General features: G+C 45.5%; 1 protein-coding gene across 1 annotated transcript; it reads right to left on the bottom strand.

Moving 5' to 3' along the window:
- Window positions 1-1,562: 1,562 nt before the first annotated feature.
- LOC139915695 (cadherin-20-like) lies at window positions 1,563-24,025 on the bottom strand. Its single transcript, XM_071904380.2, has 11 exons — window positions 23,795-24,025; window positions 19,976-20,270; window positions 19,281-19,400; window positions 17,329-17,496; window positions 14,810-14,997; window positions 14,404-14,657; window positions 8,465-8,601; window positions 6,581-6,702; window positions 5,808-5,925; window positions 4,070-4,321; window positions 1,563-2,086 (listed from the first exon to the last, which is right to left on the bottom strand). The coding sequence occupies exons 1-11, from the start codon at window positions 24,023-24,025 to the stop codon at window positions 1,563-1,565; spliced, it is 2,409 nt and encodes an 802-aa protein (XP_071760481.2).

Genomic DNA, 24,025 nt, shown 5'->3' on the forward strand with positions numbered 1-24,025 from the left:
CTACATTCACATACCACTTACTGCAGCATGACTGACCACATAGATTTCAAGTAAACTCCACCCAATCAAATTATCAAAATTATCTTCTTTCTCCCCCACGACTTGAAAATCCCTTTGTCTTCGTTTTATTCGTTTTTTTTTTTGGTGTTGTTTTGCGGATGTTTTTTTTTTCTCAAAAATGTCCTTTTTACATTTGGCACTTGATGCAGATTATCAATGTCTCTCGAGTCCGTATAGGATTGGAGGATTAAGCCACAGTTGTGTGGTGGTGGGCAGATATGACGCGGTTGAGAAGCAGCGCGGTATCTCTTAACGGGACAGATCAAGCCTCTCTGCTGTCGGACTTTTGGTTGGCACGACGGTGGATCCCAAATGAAAGGCGAGTGAACCGGTGAACCGGCCGTGCGCGCTCGTCCAGGTGAAGTGAGCGTGCGATGCTGAGAGATATGCAGGTCCGTCCGCTCCGAGCCGCACGTCTCAGGTGGGATCTGAGCGTCTGCTGGAGCTTCATCCAGCTGTTACATCATAAAAGCTTTTAACAATGGCTTCCCTCTTGTCCTTATCAACGCATAACTGCTTTATGCTTTTGGGGGGAAAAAAACAGCTACAATACAAAGAGTTCAAAATGATACAAAATGGAATAATACAGTTAACATATCAACCTTCAAAATCCACATGGGATTACAGCGTTACCATCTCCTTTACATGTCCTTTACAGACATTTAGAGATGCTAATTCTTTTTCAAACATACTGAAAACCATTACATCATTTATGTTACAGCATACATTTGATCTTTTAAACATTTCCTCACCCTTACAGTGACAGTAAGCACAGCGTTGGTTTGAAGTACCCAAATAAGTTAGCGAAAATATAAATACAGCACATGGAACAAAAAGAAATAAATTAATTAAGACGGCCACACGTGGAGCACATGGGGGACAAACTGCAGTTTTCCAACAAAGTCGCTGCAACAATGTCACAGCAAGTCATCACTTTCCTCTTTTTTTTTTTTTTTTTTTCCCTCAATGTAGTGGCTTGGGTCGTAAAAAAAAAGCAAAGCTCATCCCAGACCAACCAGGACTCAGCAGTTCAGAGTGTGTCTCCTGTCACTGCGGTAAGGTGTGTAACTGTAGGAGTCCGTCTCGCTCGTTTTCATCTCTGCCATATTTCACCGAGCCCTTTGAACCAAAGGGCTGCGCCTGTGGCTGGGCAGTCGGGGGAGTTAACGTGTGCTTTGAAGCCGGTTCCTCTGCGCGCCTCGTGAGGCTGCCGATCCGGCGCTCTCTGAAGCCCCCCCCCCCCCCCCCCGGGGGAGATTTACCGCCGGCTCGCTCTCCTCCGGGCGCTTCCAGGCGGCGGAGAATCGGGCGAGGCTTCGGCAGGAACGCGAGCGCTACAGTCGGGGATGCGGAAGCGAGCACACCCATCAAACGCCTTTATCTCTTTCTCTGTTTTTGTCTCCTTCTCTAATGTGTTTTTGTTTGTTCGTCTCTCTCTTTTTCCTCTATCTGTCGGTGTCATTTTTTCAGATTTAAAAAAGGCAAAGTTCTGTCGTTCCCTCCTACCACAAAGGAGGATTGTTTGTCTCCAGCACGCCGTACATCTCGGCTAGCTTTTTGAAGCGAGGCCCCCAGTCGTTGAGATAGTCGTACTCGTGGTCGGTGTTGGACGTCCCCGACTGCAGCGAGCTGAGCGACTCCGCCACCGAGCCCTCTCCCTCGTAGGCGTAGGTCTGCAGCGAGTCGTACGGCGGCGCGCACGGGTCCACGTCGGCCTCCAGCAGCTTGGCCAGGACGTAGCCGTGAACGTTGCTGTCCCCGCCGCCGCCGCCGCCCACGACGCACGCCTGGGGCACGTAGCGCGACAGGCTCTCGATCTCCGGCAGCATGTCCTGCCTCAGCTTGCCCAGGTGGTGGTGCGCCTCGCGGGGGTTCCACATGGCGGCGATGTCGAAGGCCTCGGTGTCCTCCTCGCCGCCCCCTTCGTCGTCGTAGCGCACGATGTTCTCGTGCACGTTCTCCTCCTCGTCGCACAGGTAGGGCTTCTTGCGATGCGTCCGCAGCGAGAGCATGAGCAGAATCATCACTGGAGGAGAGAGAGAGAAGAGAAGGAAAACAGAGTCAGCATGGAGACAGACAGGAGCTCGGATATTTTCTCTAAAGTCTGAACATCATAAAAAAAACAACAGCTTCAGTTTTAAACCACATTTATAGATGGTTTGCACCCGCCTGTGTTGTTACTATGACAACCAACATCGTAATGACAGCAAATGACTATACAGTCTAAACACAAACCCATCCTATATAATCCAACACAGTAAACATGGAGCCTTCATTTGGTTTGGTCACAGTTTCTGTTTTCTCTTTATTTCATTGAGCTGAGTTGAGTGTTTTTTTTTTCATGTCAGCGCTGCGTTACGCTCCGCTCTGCTTCCTGTCAGTCAGCTGACACCACAGGAAGAAATGGAAGTCTCCTCCAGGAAATAATCCTTCAGAAACACGTCGCCTTACTGACTTTATTGTCACATCCATGTTTTTTTATTAAGGGCATCTTTGTTAGCCGGGACAGCAGTTCATTTCAAGGTAAGTTTGACGCCGTAAAGTTTGGAGTTTAAAAACAACGAGAAACAAATTGTTTAAAAATCTAATTGCACATGGCACGCTTTGAAAAATGATTGGGGGAAATGTAAACTAGATATAGACAGTTGGAAATGGGCTACAACTCTAAATGAAACCGGTATTCTCCTTTAAAGATCAGATTTGAAAAACGATGTAGTTTTTTCAGGTGAGCTCACTGCGCTCAGAACAGTCAGTGCTTGATCCTTACACAAAATGCCTATTAAAATATTGGGGTCACAATAGCTAGGGAGTTTTAACCCCTTGAACTCTGATTTCCCCCTTATATTTCCCCTTCAGTAGCTTCAAAGTTAGAAAAAAACATGTTTTCCATACTGTATACGACAATGTCACATCCGTATTCTGTATCTGCTCGTTCCAACGCTTCAGTGAAGCTGTAGCTGCTTATACTGAGTGAAATATTCAAACCCAAGACGCTGCAACATTACATCAGATGGAAAAAAAATGTCTTTCCCTATTCCCTACATATTTGGTATCTTTGGAAACCTTGGGATCTTGCCTAGAATTTGAAACAAAGCTTGGCCACACAACATGCGTTTGTAATGATGGAGCCACCGGTGGGACCAGCAGGGTGGAAGAGGTTTAACAATATTTATTCAATATTTATACGTCGGTGTATGCCGGATTGCTAGACATGTTGGAGCCAGGCCTTGCTGCGTCCCTCAGGCGCGCGTCGTGGGAGGCGGAGGGACAGTAGTGTTCAGACATGTCCCGTCTCCTGCAGGCGGATGTGACTCCCTGCAGACCGACGCCCACGAGGGAGAAGCCGCTCCCTCCGGTCCGCAGCTTGCAGTGAATATTGTCAGATCATCGAGCTCTTTCTTTTGAACAGACATAATGATTCTGATTTCACATGAAAGGTTTCCTTCCAAAATGTTTTTTATTTATTTCAGCAAAAGAATTATGTGATGTTCTTAAATATTTCAGAGATGCCATTAATTTTTTTGATGTACAAAGGTCTTTAATTAACTGATAACATCAATAATAATTCAAAATTAGTTTTACTTTCATGCCAGCAATCATTTTGTAAGAATATGTGAAAATTTTCAAATTGTGGTAGTTGATTATGGAATGAGACGTTTCAAATATTGCTTTTATTAATATTAATTAAATATGGTTGAATATTAATAATACGTGATGTTACTAGCTATTGTTATTGGCATATCGCTGCTGTTATGTGAAAACCTCGTAACTTCAATTTTGGGGATTTTAGTCTTATGAAATCCTTTCAAAACCCCAATTGGATGAACTCAAAATTGCATGATGGTCAAGCTAAAGACAAGGCTGTTTTTTTTCGAAGTTTGTAAAAAGTTGGAGATATGAGGTTTTAGCCTGACAGCAACAATATACAGTATCAGATTGGATATCATTTGGCTGCTCTCTCCCCAGCTGCATCAGAATGAAAACATCATGGCAGCACTTTGTAACTCACCCAGCAGGACGAAGATGCAGGCCAGGATGGCGATCAGCGCTCCTCTGCTGAGGCTGGCGGGCAGACTGTAGGCCTCGGCGTTGCAGGACATGACTTTTCCCTCCTGGTCACAGCTGCACACGCGGATGGTCAGGGTGCTGGTGCTGGTCTGCACCGGCTGCTCGCCGTCGGAGATGAAGATGGGCAGGTAGAAGACGGTCTGGTCCTGCTGGGACCAGCCGCCGCGCCGTGTCAGGATCCACGCTGTGTTGTCTGGAAGAACACACAGGTCGAGTGGAGGTTAGGTTTGTTTTAATGCCACATAGACAAAAATCTGTCTGAGCACAGATTCAGCTGCAACATCGCTGACATTTACAGATAACAAACTCCAGCGCAAAGCAGAATATAACCACAACAAATAGACCATACAGAGTGCTACAGTTCTGAATGTTTACTGTAATATACTGTACATACATGTGCAACATTAGCTAACCATGAAGGAGCAGTCATGGGAGTGGGGGCTAATGGTGAGAGTTGAGGATTTGTACAGCACCGGGGAAGAAGCGATGATTTAAGCATTTTAACATCAATAGATCATTACCAAATTAATTTTGAGACATTAGTATTATTACTGTAAACAAACTAGACCATCGCTGAGCAGCCTGTCAGCCTCTCTATCTGCCTCTACTCTGCATCCTCCATAGTTTCTCCACCTGGTGGATCTGGAGGGAAATCTGCTGGATCGCTTTACGGCACAAAACAGGAAGAGGTTCTGTTCTTCCAGAGCAAACGGAGCTAAAGCTGAAAGAGTTTCTGGCAGCAGATGGTGGAAGGAGGGAAAGGAAGATGGAGAAATCACTTCCAACATGTTGATCCTCTTCAGTAAAGACAAATAGAAAATCTTCCCTTTTTGCGACAGAAAGCAACTAGGTTTATGGGAAATGTGGTTTTAATTTTGTTTAGTTTTAGTTTTAGTTTTTAGTTTTTGCACTAACAATACCACTGGTGTGAGATGGCTACCAATCTACTCAATCATGGTCTCATTTGTTTACAGTAATAATACCAAGGTACCACAATTTTATTTGAGAGCAAACGGAGCTAAAGCTTTCAGAGTTTCTGGCAGCAGATGGTGGAAGGAGGGAAAGGAAGATGGAGAAATCACTTCCAACATGCTGATCCTCCTCAGTAAAGACAAAGAGAAACATTTTGACCGAAGAACCAACGTCCTCTTTGTGACAGGAAACAAAGGGATTTATGGGAAATTTGGTCTTAATGTCCAGAACAGTACTGCTAGCATGAGATAGAAGCTACCAATCGTTTCAACCACAGTCTCTTTTGTTAACAGTAATTATACCAAGGTATCACAATTAATTTGACCAATGATATATTAAAAATGCTACATGTAGCACCTTTAAAGCAGTAATACACATAATTAAGCTATGTTGTTAAGAGTGAAAGGCCTAGCTGTGTAATGTGATTTACACAAAAACATGTATTGCTTATGTGGACAAGATGCTGGCTGAATGCCTTGCTGTAGCAGAAAGGGGGAAAGTGTCCAGTTGACTTCTCCCACTCTTGAGTTTTTCCTTGCAGCGATTGGAAAAGGAAACCCTCCGATTCCAAGCTTGCCGCTGTAACCTCTAGGCTCCCTCCACCCCCGTGCCAAGCATGTGAGCATCTGACAGTGATGCGTCCCGGCAGTGCAGCTGGACAGTTAAGAGTGCCGACCGTTGGCAGAGCGGACTGTCTGGACCGCTACCTTGGTTGTCTCTCAGGGTGAAGTTGGGGTTGTTGGCGGCCTCCGGGGCCAAGCTGTAGTAGAAGTGTTGTCCGCCCAGCGGCTCGTCTGGATCCACCGCCGTCACCGTCTGGATCAGCTGGACGGCGTCGGCGAGGCAGACAGGGGGGACAGAGTGAGGTCACAGCGGAGGAGAGGCAGCACACATTAGCATCTTTGCATTCGACCATTTTGGAAAAACAAAAATTAACTTCCTAAACTTATCAGTCAATACTTCAAAAACAACGTAACTATCAACTTTTAAAAACAAGACTATTCTGTGAGCAACATGTCATCATAACAATAAAACTGACCCATCTAAATTTTACTCTTACATTTTGGGATGGATTTATTCTGTAATTAAACTTTTCAAATTGCCCTGGAGGAATTTCATGTTATTCCTTTGTCATCTGTACAATTTGGGGAGTTTATTCTAAATGTGTGTAGCCGAGAAAGTCTTCGCCAGAGCAAGAAACAAGAAGCTATCTGGTGTTGCACCATTGACAATGAATGGGACTGATTTTTCTAAGATATGGGTACATTTTCTGGTTTAGGACTGTTAGGATTAATATTAAATAAAGCATATAAGTGTCCTTGAGCAAGGCACTGATACAGCCGTTACCTAAGTTGCTCTGGATGAGAGTGTCACCCAAATGCCTAAAATGTCTTACTGTAACACACTGTAACGGTAACGGTAACGCTCTCTATGCTGTGATGCAAAATGTTGTAATTGAAGCTGTTTTGAGCCTCCTCACCTGTCCTGCCTTGGCGTTTTCACACACATAAGCCTCAAAGTACTGCGTCAGCGAGGGAGGATTATCGTTCACATCCAGGACCTTCACCGCCACTGACACGCTCGCGATCTGTGTGGGGTTATCTGTGACAACACACACACACACAGAAACACACACACACACACACACACACACACACATCGGTCAGAAGTCGCCAGATCCAGAGACAGACTGGATGAATGACTCTTTCAGGATCCTGCTGAGCTCGGTTTGTGCCTCTCTTCATCTTCCCCTCATTTACAGTGAGCCTGCGGCACATTAGAGGTCTCTCCCGCTAAGATTACAATTCTATTATTCTCCATTACCAATCAGCAATTTGCATACCTTAACCAGCTGTGTAATAGGCAATAGAAACGCAATTAGTGGGCAGTAACTACTTTCTCAGGTTTCATCAAATGATCAATCAATCAATGGCGTGACTTTGGCACTGTAGGTCGAAGCGGCACGCAGCGTTGTTTTTCTGCGTGCGTCTGCATGTGTGCACATGTAGCGGTGTGTGTGTGAGTTTATAGAATTAGTGTGTATATCCGGGAGTTGGAAATATCAAAACTCAAAGTAGAAGTGCTGTTACTTTGCTGAAGTTTGACTTGAGTAGCAGTAAAATTACTGGTGTGAAAAGTGGGAAAGTAAAATGTAGGATACAGACACAGAGTTTTCAATATTTTAGCAAACGAGAAACTGAAATGTTGTGGCTTAAGATTTGCTGTTTGAATACATTGAGAGTTTTTTTTTTTTTTGCAATGTGCAATTTAATTTCCAGGCCAGAAATTGGGCTCAGCAGCAGAATAACATGAACAGGAGTCACTTTTGAGCAGCCACCACTTTGATAAGATACTTGCAGCCACCTGCAATTTGGAAACTGAAGTACTTCATATTGTGAATTTCGATTATTTTTCCATTCGATTGTGCAGCCCTAGTAAAATGTGGCTCATTTAAAATGTAGGCTACTCAGAGTAAACAGAGTACAAATGAGTAAACAAAATGAGTTAACTTATTTACAAAAGATGTACCATGTGATCTTGCAATGCTAAAAAGATGAGAGGAGAGAGAGTTTAAACTAGATCCTTTTAGCTAAAAAAATTAACAAAATATAGTGCATAAATTATGATTGTCCTATTTCTGGTTGAATGCTTATAGAGAGCATTGCACCAGAATTTGTAATCTGTAATGGATGTGATTTGAAGAACAATAAAACATGTAAAAGTACAAAAAACCTATTCAATTACAGTAATGAGAGTAAATGTAATTTGTTACTTCCTCCCTTGTGTAAATGAGTGAGTGAACAAAATAAGGGTTTCTTTGGTTCTTAGGTTATTTTTAGGTTCTTTTAATGTTGCCTACAAATCACTCAGCTCTACTTTTATCCAATTTTATCTCCTCTATTATTTCTCAGTTTCTCTATCACTTGTTTCTGTGCCTGTTTGTCTGTCCCCGTCCCACCTGTGCCCTCTCCTGCCCTCTCTGTTTCCCTCACATGTTTAATTAGCTACGGTGCGGGACGTTATTTAATTAGTCATTAATTCAATTACCCTCTCCTTTTAGGTGTGTCTACCAAACAAAGAGACAAACAGACAAACAAAGCGAGGGGGGGGTGGGGGGGGGGATGAAGGTGACTTTCTGGGCCCGGCGCTACCAGCTGTGTGCAGATCTGCAGGACATTTACTGCTCCACATTATATAACCATGCAGGGTTTTTTTTTCCCCCAAAAGCATCGGTTTTGTATTTGTGTGAGCGTAATGTGTGTTATTTATCCATCTGGTACTATTTCTGGTCTTTTCTCAGAATGGGCAAACTATGATGATGAAAAAAAACATGTTTGTGTGTGTGTGTGTGTGTGTGACGTACTCATCTCCATGGCGAGGACAGTGATGTTGTGCCAGGCGATCTCCTCCCGGTCCAGCGACCTCACTGTCATCAGCGACCCGGAAGTGATTTCGATGTAGAAGTACTTCCCGGGGTCACTGGACCTCTCGATGGAATACCTGGTGACACAAAACATGCTCAGCGATTCCCATGAATTACGTGCACATGTGTGTGTTGTGGAGCTTATAATATCCTAGCTCAGGGAGTGAGTGGGCAAGCGGCGTGCACGCACACACACACACACACACACACACAGACACACGCACGTACCGGCGTGCGCACCGTGTGTGTATCTGTGTGATAAGGCGGCAGGCGGGCAGGTTTTGAAGGCACAATAAGAAGAAGTGGCTCATCCTCGGTCGTGATAAGGCTTAATCAGACTATCTGTTCCTTCTGCCAAACCGGCGCTGGGGATACACAGACCTGCAGCGTGCCGCGCTGGCTCATCTGCCACCGCGGGCCGTTTTCCAAAACGCTCTTCTGAGAACGACACGCACCGACGGGCGGACACACAGGAGGCAGATGAGGAGGAGGAGGAGGAGAAACAGGCTAATGCAGAGCGCAGCCTCTTCTGGGCTGCTGCAGAGAAACCTTTGGCACAGAAACCTGTTTGTGTAACGATGAGATTCTCCTTCTCCATATGTGACCCAGGCTCACCTATGGCTCTGTCTCTGAGCTGGTAAAGGTGAAGTAGTGTGTGTGTGTGTGTGTCCAAGGTAATTCCAAGACCAGGTCCGGTCGAGTGTGAGCCAAGACCAGGTCCAAAGAAGGTCAACGCCAAGACCGAGGTCAGAGCAAAGTGAGTTCTATTCAAGACTAAGACAAGAGACAATTAACAGTGTACATGTCTTTCTTAATAAAAATAATGCTTAAGGACTTTCTTAAGGAAGAACAGAGATGTAGATCTGTCTGCAGGAGCTTCAGCATCCAACTAATTAATACATAGACGTTTAATCCCTTAGATTATTTGTGTGTTTTTGCGGGTGCTTGTAGGCTCGACTGATATGGGTTTCTGAAGGTCTATACGAATATTTTTAGACAGAAGTTGCATATATTACACACATATTGTGCTGATATTCAGTATCTTTAAACTTGACCATTTTCATGCCAAAAAGGTACAAGTATTCAGTGTTTCCCCACAGAATTGTATCCTTGTCAGGGTGGAAAACCTCTGAAACAGCATTCAGAGCATCATGGGACACTAAAACTCTCCACTGAAACCCAGACTGATGAAACTCTTTTAGTGGCAGAGAGACTCACCACACCTTTAGGGAAACTCTGGGAGACATTACTGCCTTTAAATGAAGAACTAATTTACACAAAAAACCCCACAAATGAACAAATAAAATGTGCATATAAAATAAAATTTCACTGCAGGTTTTACAGGTTTTTTATGCAGCTGTGATGAGGGAGGTGGACAACATCACTGGATCCCCCCCCCCCCCTACTGTGTGTGTGTGTGTGTGTGTGTGTGTGTGTGTATGTGGGTTGTTTGCAGAGAGAGAGTGTGTGTTTTGGGAACAGACCCAGTCGTGACTGGCACATCCACGGCTGCGAAGGATCTCCCTAAAGGATCTCTATTAATATCACTCCTCCACAAACAAGAGGAGGGGCTGCTACGTATGTGTGTGTGTGTGTGTGTGTGTGGCATATAGCAGGTGAAGTAAGTGTGTGTGTGGGGTGTGTGTGTGTGTGTTGCTTGTGTGTGTGCATGTGTGTGTGGGTTCACCTATGTCTGCCAGCCACGCTCTCAGCGGAGGGCAGATAATGTAAAATGGAAATGAGACAGAAATACACAGAGAGAGAGAGAGAGAGAGAGAGAGAGAGAGAGGCCTGCTGCATGATTTTCTCTCCTCACATTAAAGGTCACCTGCTGCTTGTTGTCCTTATCTGTCATGTAATGATGTTATAGCTGCAGTATTTGGCCACAGCTCCCCCCCCCCCGCCCCCCTGTCCCCCTGTCCCCCTGAGCCACAGTTTGGTTCCTGCTGCTACGTGTAAACTAGTATAGTGATTCTCAACATTTTTTCATATCCTAATTTAGTCCAAATTAGGGCCACGGACCCCCATTTTAATGAGATTTTGTCTCTCTGACCCACATCTGAGAATATTTGTTTAATAATTCATCAATTTGCTGGAGACCCCCTGGAACCTGGACCCCTTGGTGGTCCCCGGGCCCCACGTTGAGAACCACTGTACTAGTATACGGCTAGCTTACAGACACAGAGTGGGTCTGAGAAAGTAAAGCTTACACAGAGAATAAGTGGAACAGGGAAGTCAGTTTCAGGCAGTCAGGCAGCAGTTTGTGGCTCAGTGGTTCGTACCGTCGCCTCGCAGCAAGAAGGTCGTGGGGTCGAATCTCCGCCCCGGTCCTTTCTGTGTGTGTGTGAGTTTGCATGTTCTCCCCTGTGTGTGCTCCGGTTTCTTCCAACAGTCCAAAGACATGCAGGTCAGGTGGATTGAAGACCCGTGACGTAGTATATGATGCATATATATGACGTAGTAGCCTATCAGTGATTCTCAACCTTTTTCAAATCAAGGACCCCTAATTTAGTCCACATTAGAGCCACAGACCCCCATTTGATGAGATTTTGTCTCTCGGACCCAAATCTGAGAATATTTTCAATGTTAGATATGATTTTGTCCAGAATCCCATGACTATCTGTACTATAAGTAGAGAGATAACAGTGAAACTATGACCAAAATAGTCTATATTCTCTAATTGTGTTAACTTCTTGTAAATGAAATAATGCTGAAGTTTCACAAGTCATGTTAAACTTCACCTGCTTCAATTTTCTGGGGGACCCCCTGGAACCCCCTCGAGGACCCCTGGTGGTCCCCGGGCTCCACGTTGAGAACCACTGCTGTATATGACGCTGTATGTAACGCCCTTTGAGACATGCTCGTGATAAAGGGCGATATAAATAAACAAGACTAGACTAGACGAGTTTACAAAGAGTGTGATAGAATCAGAGGGTGATGGGATGTTGCTCCCAGACAGAACTTAATTATCTGCAGTTACTACAGGCTAACGAAGCAAAAGGACATATGTTTATTTTCAAGGTGCCTCGTTATCTCCGGTTAGTTCTGGGCTGTTGCTTCTCCATCAATGCTTTGCTGTTTTTTTTAATCTTCAAACCCTCTCCATCACAACATCAGCTGATCCCTCCATCAGCTGATCAGAAACCGAGAGGCTTCCACTCCAAACTGGCTTTTTTATTTATTTTCGGTGAAATGTGAGACTCAGATCGGGGCTCGGATGACTGCGCTGATTTCCATTCTCTTCAGGAACGGGAGAGTTTTCAGTTAATTGTCGCCGGTGGATTCGCTCAAGCGTCAAATTCCTTCAGATGGAGCTTGTAATGTACGGAGAAGCACATTCACTCCTCCGCAGGTAAATACAGTCTGAGATGAACTGCTCAGAGCAGCACGGACATGTGTGTGTGGTGTGTGTGTGGTGTGTGTGTGTGTGTGTGTGTGTGTGTGTGACATAGTTAAGTAGGAGTGTGTGTGACATAGCAATAGCAGGTGAAGTGTGTTTGTGTCTGTGTTTGAATGTGTGCTTGTCTGTGGGTGTGTGTGTATGTGTGTGTGTGTGACATAGCAGGTCACGTAAGTCTGTTTGTGAGCTGTGTGTGTCTGTGTGTATCTGTTTGTGTGTGTGTGTGTGTGTGTTTGACATAGTTAAGTAGGAGTGTGTGTGACATAGCAATAGCAGGTGAAGAGTGTTTGTGTGCTGTGTATGTGTGTCTGTGTTTGAGTGTGTGGTTGTCTGTGCGTGTGTGTATGTGTGTGTGTACGTGTATGTATGTGTGTGTGTGTGTGTGTGTGTGACATAGCAGGTCACGTAAGTCTGTTTGTGAGCTGTGTGAGTCTGTGTGTACCTGTTTGTGTGTGTGTGTGTGTGTGTGTATGTGTGTGTGTGTGTGTGTATGTGTGTGTGTGTGTGTGTGTGTGTGTGTGACATAGCAGGTCACATAAGTCTGTTTGTGAGCTGTGTGAGTCTGTGTGTATCTGTTTGTGTGTGTGTGTGTGTGTGTGTGTGTGTGTGTGTGTGACAACAATTGAAGCAAGTAGTGTGTTTTAGGTGTGTGTTTGTGTGTATGAATCTGTGTGCATGAGTGTGTGTGTGTGTGTGTGTGTGTGTGACAAAGCAGGTCAAATAAGTCTTTGTGTGCTGTGTGTGTGCTTCTGGTTCTGTTTGTGTGTGTGTATGTGTGACATAGCAAGTGATGAAGTAAGAAGTGTGTTTTAGCACACACACACACACACACACACACACACACACACACACACACGCAGCTAGACATCATCTACATCCATATCGTACTACTTTTAGCCCTAATAGAGGTTGTCAAACGGACAGCTGGGACCGGCTGCAGCCTGAGCGTGTGAAACACTCATTTACTGCAGCAGTCATTGATTCCTTCAGATGATTAATAGCCTAATTAAACGCTTTATGTCTAATTAGTTTATGAGAGGTGCGGTCTGGACAGTCAACCCTCCACGCTCTCCGCAACGGCAACATCTGTTCTGTTAGAGCACAAAACATACTCTCCCTAATTGAGAGAAGAAGGAAAAGTCCTCTACTTCTAATCTCTGTATCCTGACTAATTGTTCGGTCTTGAGAATTGTCAGGTTATTATCAACATTATTACGTTTGCCCTCCTCATCCTCAGCTCCGTAATTATTAGTCTTCCCATTGTGGCGTTCTCTACCACAGATGTTGATAAATGGTGGCTGGTTTCATGTCTCTTCGCCTGTTGGGTGTCTCTCTCTGTTCTGGGAGCGGACGTTGTGATGCTGCCCCCAGCTGGCTGTACGCTAACATTACATCTGCAGCCATGGGACAGTGCAGTGAGGAATGATGTGATGTTTTATTTGGCAGAGACTGTCCCGTGACAGAAAAGAACAGGTTTGATCCTCTCAGAAAACAAGAGCAAGAGAGCAAGACACTGAAAGCCTGTCTAATTATTACCCACTGTCAGTTGCTATAGGTGAGAATATCAGCTAAATGTAAGTTTATAACAACAATTGATTTTTACATTGACTTCTGATGTCCTAGCCTTTTATTATTATTTTTCTAGTTTACAATATTTTGATTCTTGCACCTTCTTACAACTGACTTTCATCTGAGAGCAACCATCTCTACTTTTTTTCTACATTTATTCCTTTTCAGGGGTCACAGAGAGCTGCCTATCCCAGCATGCACTAGGTAGGTAACAGGTCATAGGTCAACATATATAGACAGACAATAACTCACACTCACATTCATACTTATGGGCAGTTTTCTCCAGTCCACCTGACTTGTATTTCTTTGGAGTATGGGACAGAGAAAAGGGCCGGGACAGGGAATCAAACCTGAGACCTTCTTACTGTGAGATGACAGTGCCGAGTCTCCATGCTTCCTATTATAATAATAATGCAACGCTTCGTTTATCCCCATAAGGAACGGCTTGAACCCTATTTTTCCATCTCTTTCATTAAACCAATCGACCAAAATCTCATCGATTGCTACACTAGAGAGCTACTTCATCTTCTCTGCCTCCAATACAGTCCTATAGAGCCAATGGACACTCCAAAAATCAGCCCCCAAAACACCCAAAGCATGTCTTTTTCAACATTGCTCGCTCTGTAATGAGACATATCAGCAAAAAAGATGGAAATGCCAATTATCTAAAGTCGTAGCCTTGAGGTTTGAGTATTTATTGGCATGTTAGGAATGTATTAGAGCCACGCACGCTCTCAAACAAGGTGTAAGTAGCTCTACAGTGAAGCAATATTCGAAATTTTGGTCAGAATCAATCGGTATGATGGAAAACAATGGGAAAATATGGTGGAAAATGGGTCAGTTCTGCTTTAAAACCACATGAAAGCAGGAGAGCGTTGTGTTTTTGCGGTCTGGCCGTCATTGTCCTCACCTCACAGTGTTGTTGGCAGCGTCAGGATCCCTCGCCGAGACGGTCTTCACCACCGTCCCGATCTCAGCGTCCTCTGGCAGCTCGATGTAGTAGGCCGGCGAGTCGAACACCGGGGGCTCGTCCACGTCCTCGACGCTCACGTGCACGATGGTGACGTCCTTGAAGGGCCCGCGGTGCCGGAGGGAGGGGTCCAGGTGGGTGTTGGCGCCCTCCACCTTCAGAGTGTAACTGGGCTTGCTCTCAAAGTCCAGCGGCTGGTGGGCAAACACACAGATCCAGGCCAAGGATTCAGAGTGAGGCGTTGGTGTTGGTGTGAATTCACAGAAAGCACAGATGTTTGCGGAGAGGACACTTTTTTGCCATATGAAAATCAAGCATTGCTCTCAGAACGTAAAAACCTTTGTACCTTTTTGATGGTGATGATGCCGAACAGGTTGGTGGGGTCGGTGCTGATGTCGAAGGTGTCCCTCCCGTCTCCGTCGATGATGCTGTACTTCATCTCGGCGTTGGGCCCGGTGTCCCTGTCCTTCGCCCAGATACGACCCACCACCGAACCCACCGGGGCCGACTCCGGGACGCTCATCTGATACAGTCCTGAGAGAGAGAGGGGGGGGGGGGGAGGGAGAGGGAGAGAGAGAGAGGTAAGTAGAAGTAACTAGAATAAACCCAGAGTTCAAACATTTCCCTGATCCTCTTAATCTTCCCTATCTATGTGGAAAGAAAAGTCAGTGTGCTGTATCAGCTGTAAAATTTGTTAATTGTTGCAACACAGTTAGATGGAAAATATGAAGAATATGTATGAATGTATAATCCCCGAAAAGCTCTGTTGTTAATGGCTAATATTTTATTTTGCTGATTTATTTTTCCTTTCAAATAAACAAAGAAACACTAATAGTCAGTGGAGGATCTGAATACGCAGCAACACACACAGCAACACACACACACACACACACACACAGTGAAGCATGGGAGGGGATGGGATTCATTTTCTGAAACGTTGGTTAATTGATGATTCATTTCTTGTTATGTGCTTTGGCAATATTGTTTGTTTGTAAACTGTCATGCCAATAAAGCACATTGAATTGAACTGGAAAATTGAGAGAGACAGAGTGAAAGAGAGAGAGAGAGAGACAGAGTGAAAGAGAGAGAGAGAGTGTGTGTGAGAGAGAGAGAGAGAGACAGAAAGAGAGACAGAGAGAGTGTGAGAGAGACGGAGAGAGACACAGGGAGAGAGACAGAGTGAAAGAGAGAGAGAGAGTGTGTGTGAGAGAGACAGAGAGAGAGAGAGACAGAGAGAGACAGAGAGAGAGAGACAGAGAGAGAGAAAGACAGAAAGAGGGACAGAGAGAGTGTGAGAGAGAGACAGAGAGAGAGACAGGGAGAGAGACAGAGTGAAAGAGAGAGAGAGAGTGTGTGTGAGAGAGACAGAGAGAGAGAGAGACACACACAAAGAGAGACAGAGAGAGAGAGAGAAAAAGAGAAAGACAGAGAGAGAGAGAGACAGAGAGAGAGAGTGTTTGAGAGAGAGAGAGAGGAAATAAATGCACAGAATGAATCCATTTGTTATTCCTCCTTTTATGCCATATCATTCAGTTTTCCTCATCCGTCCTCTAGAGGGAGCCAAACCTCTTCCCTCCCTCCCCTCCACGGCTCCTGACAGGATCCACGCTCCGGCAGCCTAAAACAAACGGCTCCGCAGACGCCTCGCAATCAGGTTATATACCGTCTCCTGGGTCAGCTTGAATTTCATCTACGGTTTAACCTCAAAGCAGAGGTGACAGCTGCCCAATTTGTGGCGCTCCCCACAGTCCTAAGCGAAACGCTCACACATTGTGCTTGTCAGAGGGGAATCCCTGAAGCTCCTCAGAACGGATTAAAGCTCCATCTAAGTGATGGCGCTAATTGGGGGAGGAGGGATGGAAGTGGAAGTGGGTGGCGGCGGCGGCGGGTGTTTTCTTTGTCTAGGGGTGAAGCCACCCGTTAGCCAGGCCAAAATGACCGCGGACAGCTAGACAACCCCCCTGACCTCGAGAACGGGATAATGAGAGCAGCAGAAATGGGGATAATCAAAGAGACAGCATGGGGCGACTGGTGGCTGAGGGGAGGAAGGCGAAGGAATGTAGGGGACGGAGGAGGCCGGGGGGGAAAATGGCTGCATGGGGACCGGTGGCCGAGGCGGAGGAAGGGAGCTGGACATTCGGAGAGAAGAGGAATATGAGCAGAACTGGTGAGGGGGGTTTGACTCCTCACTGGGCCACCCATACTTAAAAAAGCAGCCTTTCGTGGTACTGTGCGTCGCTTTGGATAAAAGCGCTCACCAAAATGGCTTACAGATGTTGCAGATGTCCCACATTTTACCACATGCGTGCACTACAAAGTCAAAAGTTTGGACACACCACATTCTTCTTTATTTTTCACTATTTTCCACATTTTAGAATAATAGTAAAGGCATCAAAACTATGAAATAACACAAATGGAATCATGCAGCGGCCAAAAAAAAAGTTAAACAAATCAAAACTATCTTATATTTTAGATTCTTTAAAGTAGCCGCCCTTTGCCTTGATGGAAAGGAAAAGGCTTTGGAAAGAAATTCATACATAGGCATCAACTTTACTATTTATATTTGTCTAAGAAACTCATTTCAAGCATTTAAGCAGAAGCCTTTAGATCAAAATGGCTTTAAGAGAATGGAAAACATGGTACATTCAATCAGGTGGGTCCAGACTTTTATTGTGGAGAGTATGCTGCACTACTCTCCACTGCAGAGAGAGAATATTGTTCAGGGCTTTTTCAATTTTGTTCCCCTTTTTCAGCCATCAGAGTATCAGGAGGGATTAGAGGAGGGTTAAGGTAGAGCAGGGAGTAAAATGAAAACAAGAATAACAAAAAAAAAAGCGGTACAATGAGGAAGAGTCCGTCTCTTACTCTGATCGAACATGGGCGGGTTGTCGTTGACGTCGGAGAGAGTGATGTTGACCGTCGTCGTCCCCGCCAGCCCCCCCAGCTGGCCGCCCATGTCCTTCGCCTGGATCACCACTGTGTAGTTTTCCCTGGTCTCCCTGTCCATGTCTGCCAGGGACACACGGACCAGGCCTGAGGAGGGAGAGAGAGAGAGAAAGGGAGAGAGAAAGAGAGAGAGAGAGTCCACATAAAGACACATGGGGTGAATGAAAGGTCAGCGACTGGGAGCTGGTGACACAGATTAGGGTCATGTGTCAGAGCGATGGTTTCCTGGAATGTCAACACTTGCAGCGGACCGGACAAAAGGTAAAAAAAAAAAAAGAGGGCAAGAGTGTTTCGTAACGAGTCTTTTGGTCCTGGTCGCCCCCAAGTCACGATATAGATTAACCTGTGGGGTTTTCAAAGCAAAGGTATACTGTTGTGGAGAAAAAGGTGTGTTTTATGTCTTTGCTCTCTTTAGAATATTGATTATGTGATTAAAGGTTTTGTTCTTCTCTCACTCGTGTCACATTTATAGAGTCACAGTTTAGGTTATATCTTTTTCCGCCTGATCATATCGAGTTTAAGGTTGAGTGATCTGTTTACCTTACAGAGGGCCAAAACCTAACTATACTGATGATGATACCGGGCAGCCAATCAAATCAAGCAAAAGGCGGGCTTTACTACTTTACCACTATCTTCATGTTTTGATGCCGTTTACTGGCATTTACTGGTTTCAGTGATAGGAGGAACATACAGCAGCAGTAGCACATGACCGGCTGCTGATGGATAATGTCGGGCCAAAACATCAGCTGCAAATTTCCGTGCCGACAAACGAGGAAGTGAGGCGGCCGAGGTAAACATCAGCCCGTGTTTCTCTGGTGTTACAAAATAAATGGATTGCCGGGAACTGGTGCCTTTAGTTGCTGGCGTTGTAAATGCCCAGTTAGACGTTCATGTTTTAGACATTTAGCAGGTAGAGGCTTAGTGTTTTGTTGAAGGACACTCTGACAAGACACATGATGGATACATTTTTGGGGGATTGAACCTGTGAGCTTTCCACTACAGGACGGTCCCTCCAACCACCTGCCCACCGCGCTGCCAGGAGCACGCTGCAGCTTTCTGGTTATAGTGTTTCACAGATGGGCTGCCCGCCTCTTTCTCTTGTTATTTTCAATGGAAAGGTCACACTTAGATCTTTGCGTGTTTTTAATGCTCAGAGCACCGAGAGCCAGAAGTTAGAAATATTGCAACTTTTAACAAAAAGAGCGCTGCGCTTCAAACGGTAGTCTCATAGCAACAACAGGAGCCATGCAGAGCGCTTCCCACATTCAAAGGTGCCTGGTACACACATGGGCCTGAAGCGCGGACTGCTAAAATCAGACTGGAGCTAAAATCAGAGTGTTGGACACAGGCTGGGAAATTAACACTAGCCGTGTGTTATATCGACTTCTGCAATTTCCAATTTGCGGAGGATTTCTGAACAACGTGTTTTAGAGGGGCAGGTAATCTTTGAATCACAATACATGAATCAAAACCTTTCATACTCAAACTCAGTAAATTCTGCACATTGACATCTATTTCTATCTTCTTTAAACAATTTTAAAGTTCTAAAAAATGTATGACAAGAAAAACTTGTGAACGAATGAATCGCAGTTTAAATCACAATTACAATATTCTGTCAAATAATCGCGATTCGATTTTTGGTCAATATCGTTCAGCCCAACTTGACCAGCCACCTTGGCAGGATATCAACCGTCCTTCAGAGCTATTTCAAACCCATATTTAGCTCATAAAATAATAAAAGTGGCTAGTGGAAGTTTGGTTTCCATCTGCCACTAAATTTGGCGGATGAAAAAGTTAGTTTCCGTGGTTACAGATGACAGAGGTTTTTACAGGTTTACAGTTTGGAGTGGTTTCGGGGTCCGGCAGCTTACCGGTCTTGGCATCCACCGAGAAGTAAGGCTGTCCCTCCAGGATGCTGTAGACCACACGCGCACTGTTGCCATATGTGGGGTCATCAGCATCTGTGGCAGTTAGCTGGATCACAGATGTTCCTTGGGAAAGACGGAGGCAAGGAGGGAGGAGAGAGACAAAACGAGGACAGGAGAGACAGGAGGTAAGATGACAGAGAATAAAGGAGTTGGAGGAGGAGGAGGAGGAGCAGAGGAAAAGAAGGAAGACGAGGAGGAGATAAGGAGAGGCCGGTCAGCCACGCCAACAAGGTTATCATATTTTCTTTGTTTTCTGGGAGTTTTTTCCATCTGTGGAGAGCGGCTGCGGCTGCTATGACAGCTCCGAGAATTAACTATGCTTATTTACTTCAAAGTAACTACAGAAGTAAGTTTATGAATAGAGAATGAAGCAGATGGAGACTGGTCTGTAAGAACAAGCAGTCTCAAGCAACAATGGTAATACTGCAGGGCTATTATGTACTGTACTTTGTTTTTGTTCGCTGTGGCCGCAAAGTCTGAGCGGCAACTCCCTTCAGAACAAACAACAGAAGAAGAAGAATAAGGAACAGTGTACTTTTATGTGTGGATGCTCTCTCTCTCTCCATCTGTACCTTTATCTGTTATATTATGTATTTCTCTGCCTGTCTGTCTGTCTGTCTTCTTCCCCCTCCACTTACCTATTTTGGACATCTCGGGTACGGAGGCCTGGTAGGGTCCATCCAGGAACCTCGGCTCGTTGTCGTTGATGTCCTGGATCTTGACGATGAACTCGGACTCGGGCTCCAGCGGCTGGTCCGTCAGGCGGTTGCGGGCCTGGGCGCGCAGCGCGTACTGGGCCTTCACCTCCCTGTCCAGCCTCTGGATGGCGTGGATGTCGCCGGTGCTGTCGTCGATGGTGAACGTGGTGCCGGCGCCCTCGCCCGTCAGGATGTACTTGATGGAGCCGTCGCCTTTGTCCATGTCTGAGTGGAGCTGTGGGCGGCCGAGGGTCAGAGGGTCAATTGAAAAACCATTTCGGATAATAAAAGTCATCACCTGAAATTCATTATTCATTATCTCTTAAAGTGGTTATCTGTGAGATTTGGGTTTATTTATTTTTTTTATGTTGATGACATCCTCGCTCATTGCTGTGGTGTTTCTGCACTGCCCTTCCCAGAGATCACCTGTCAATCAAACAGTGTGGGCGGGACTGTCTCATCCTTTTCCTTGGATTTTCTGTTCATGAAGTTTGAGTTTCTGTAGGTGGCGCTCTGTTCTTTGTCTGTTCAGCCATGGTGGCTATCTCTGCTCATGCTCACTACCCAGTTCTTCTTCTGTTCATTCCAAACAAACCGTTGTTGCTGCTGCTGGAAACGTAAAGCGCATCACTTCCTGTGCACTAGAGGACTTTTCCTGGGAAAGAGCTACCAGACACCGGCTGTTTAGAGCAACAAATGGAAAAGCTTTAATGAACTGGATGTACAGTAGGTTGAATCACTGTTGTATTGTATCAATCAGTGCTAAATGGTAGCAATAGGACATCTATTTATATGAAAATGTCTTTAAATATGGAGGCTATATATTACATATTGCCTAGATACAGATATATGTATATACTGTATGTAGGCTATACGTATATATTCATATTGTCAAGAAATACCTTCCTAATTGGACCAGCGGGCGAATTAACCCTGGAAATCTAGAGGTGATGTGTGGTTATGTGTAACTTAATAGCTGTAAGCGGAGATCTAATCTTAGCTTGTTCCCTGATCAGACCCTGCCCATGGCAGTGCAATCAGAGGCCTTTTGTAGCCTGTAAGTACAAACGCCAGCCTGTTGATGTGCAATCACTCCTTATTTTGTACTTAGAGGGTCTCTCCGTATGATGAGCACTTGCTGCCTTCATTGGCAGAGCGGAATTAAATCCCCACATCGACGTCTGTCTCATATATAATCAACAGGCGCGCAGCGAGCCCTCTCACTGCTGCACAACATAGCATGCACAAAACCCCCGCCGACTCTAAAACACTCTTCTTTCAAGATACTTCAGATTGCTCCTTTCCTTGTCCCGGGCAACTAGGAGAGAAATGACGAAGCTAAAGTTGTCGAGCTGCCGAAACTTTGCAGCTACAGCAGCCGTTGTTGTTATTCCGGTGATAGTTTAGCTGCAATCTTCACAATACCTGTCATTGCAAAGAAGCAGACAATACAGCTCTTCCTATCTCTTTGGACAACGTGCCCACCTGCACTCTCTCCTGCGAAGCTTCACTCAGCTCTGCTCAGCCCAGAATAGATTTTTTAATCAACACCCCATTGTGGGCTTCAGCCCCGTGTCTCATGGTGATATATCTCAGGCCGATCCCCTCCTCCCCCCCACCTCCTCCTCCTCATCCCCTTTCTCCTCCACTGATCTTTCCTTTCCACCCGAGCCTATGAAAGGAGGGTGTTTGACACTCAGGCTATCAATTACCTGCTCGGTCTCGGCCCCGGCCCAAAGCCCAGGCGGCCCGGCCCCCCAACATCCCTAAGGCTCAGAATACTAAGTCTGCACCGACTCAACAGAGGGAAGGCAAGGTAGGGTGAGCTGGAGGGAAAAACAGAGCAGAGGGGGCAGGCTACATCTCTCTCTATGTGCCCTGTCATATCCCACAATGCCTCCTGTCCTGAGTGGCTCTCTGGGTAGTAGCCTGGCCTGTCAGAATCACTCATTTCATTCAAGCTTGGAGGGATGAGGGTGTAGGGGTGGGGGGCTGGCTTGAGAAGAAGTCAGTGGAGGAACGCTAAATGGGGAAGAGGAAGAGGTGGGGGTGAGGTATGGCGGATGCTGCAAAAAATCTCCATCTTCGCAAGTCGTTTAGTCTGTGATTGAGTCCTAAAGTTATAATATTCTTAAAATAAGTGAAAAAATCTGCCAATGGGGTTAGATAGTTTCACTTGTTTCCAATGCAAATCAATTTGTTTCAAGAATTTTGTAGAATCAAGTGCCATTTTCTTGATAGTAGTGAAGTGATCTGCCTTTTTCTGACATGCTTCAAGATACTGACGCTCATTTCTAGAAAATTCCTGAAACTGCATTGGAAACAAGTGGAGTTATCTCTCTTCACTGGCAGAATTTTTCTCTTAGTTTAACAAAAATAAGATTTGAAGGCCGAATATGAGACTAAATGACGATGCTAAGATGGATGTTTTTTGCAGTGCAGATACAGTCGGGGATTTTTCATGTTACAGATGCGGTTCGGTTTTTGCAGGAGATGTGCTGCAATGGCTGCACTCTCTTAGGACTTGTTACTCTTCGCTCCAGTCAGAACACATGACTTCTGGGAATCTAGCATTCCCTCTGTATTCCCGAGTCCTGGCAGTAAAATTATTCCGTAACACTAATTAGGCAGGTTTGTATCATCCCCAAAGGGAATTTTCGGAGGATAGGGGGATTACCACAGCAGCATTTTAAAGTCAGTGTAGAGTACTGAGGCTACAGCAAATTCAATCAAAGTCTGGAATCAGAGCCTCTTAGACACATTTCCAGATTAGGAAAGCATATTTGTAGGCATTTGGGAAAAGAAAGTATTTTAATGGCCTCACATGTGAGCATTGGGAGACCTTACATCCAAGTTTTGACAGTTGGATCCACAGGAAGCTGGATGGATTCAGTTCAGCGCAGTGCAAGGCTATTAGTCATTAGGCGATAAAAAAAGACACATATTGAAGTTATTTTATTTCAAATCTGACATGTATGCATACTATGCACCGCATAAATGTGACCACTTTGTCACTTACACTTTACCTACACAGACCTAAAAGCATTGTTTTAGAGACTTTGTTGTTGCAGTTTGCTGGATTGTTGTGTCTTACGGCCGGCGATGACCGGGTTTATGATTATCGATCAAATGTTCAATCCACTTAAGCGGCTGAGCGATCAAAGTAGCCCTTTGTGAGCGTCCCCCGGTGCCTGTTCTCTGTCTTTTCAGAACATGTCAGTTGTGTGTAGATGTGCCATCTACCTCTGTGGAGCGGCCTTGACTGAGTGAAGCCACGGTTCGACTCAATTAACTCAATCATTATTGTCTGGCTCCCGATCAAAGTGGACAGAAGGGGAGCTATCGTGGTATGGAGCCAGTGCATCCAGGGATTAAATTGGGATTTTTTTTTTTTTTTGCAGGCAGTGGAGCTTGCCTTGCAATCGACTGCCCGCCCCCTGATCCTTTCCTTTACATTCTACTATGCACTTAGCTCTGGCCAGGCTGCAGATAACCTCTCTCCATTGTGCTCTCCTATAGATCTGCTGGATAGGTCTCTGCTGCAGAACATTGGAAGTTAGTTGAAAGTTGGAGTTGAAATGCTTTTGCAGCGCCTATCACACGAGAAGCACAAGGTGAAAGGGCCTAAGGTCTGGAGAGTGAGCTGCTCCTGCACAAGGCCAGGAAAATCTATACGGTATCCATGTTCTTTTGTTTGTAGCTTTATGCGTGTGTTCCTATATATGTTTGTGTATGTTCATATGTCACGTGTACACTGACCTTCCCAATGTAGAGTGGTTCCAGCCCGGTGTACTCCTCCAGGACAAAGAACTGGTTCCACACCCAGCCTCGCTTCACCCGCTGGAGCAGCGCCGAGCTGCTGGCTCTCTCCTCCTCCGCCGCCGCCGCCGCGGGTTTACCCAGAAGGCTGTGAGGCAGAACGGTCAGCATGCAGAGGGCAACGGGCAGCAAGGTGCGGACAACTCCCCGAAGACGCAGTCTGTCTCCCAT

This window comes from Centroberyx gerrardi, chromosome 22, assembly GCF_048128805.1.
Source record: "Centroberyx gerrardi isolate f3 chromosome 22, fCenGer3.hap1.cur.20231027, whole genome shotgun sequence".
NCBI classification, from domain to species: Eukaryota; Metazoa; Chordata; class Actinopteri; order Beryciformes; family Berycidae; genus Centroberyx; species Centroberyx gerrardi.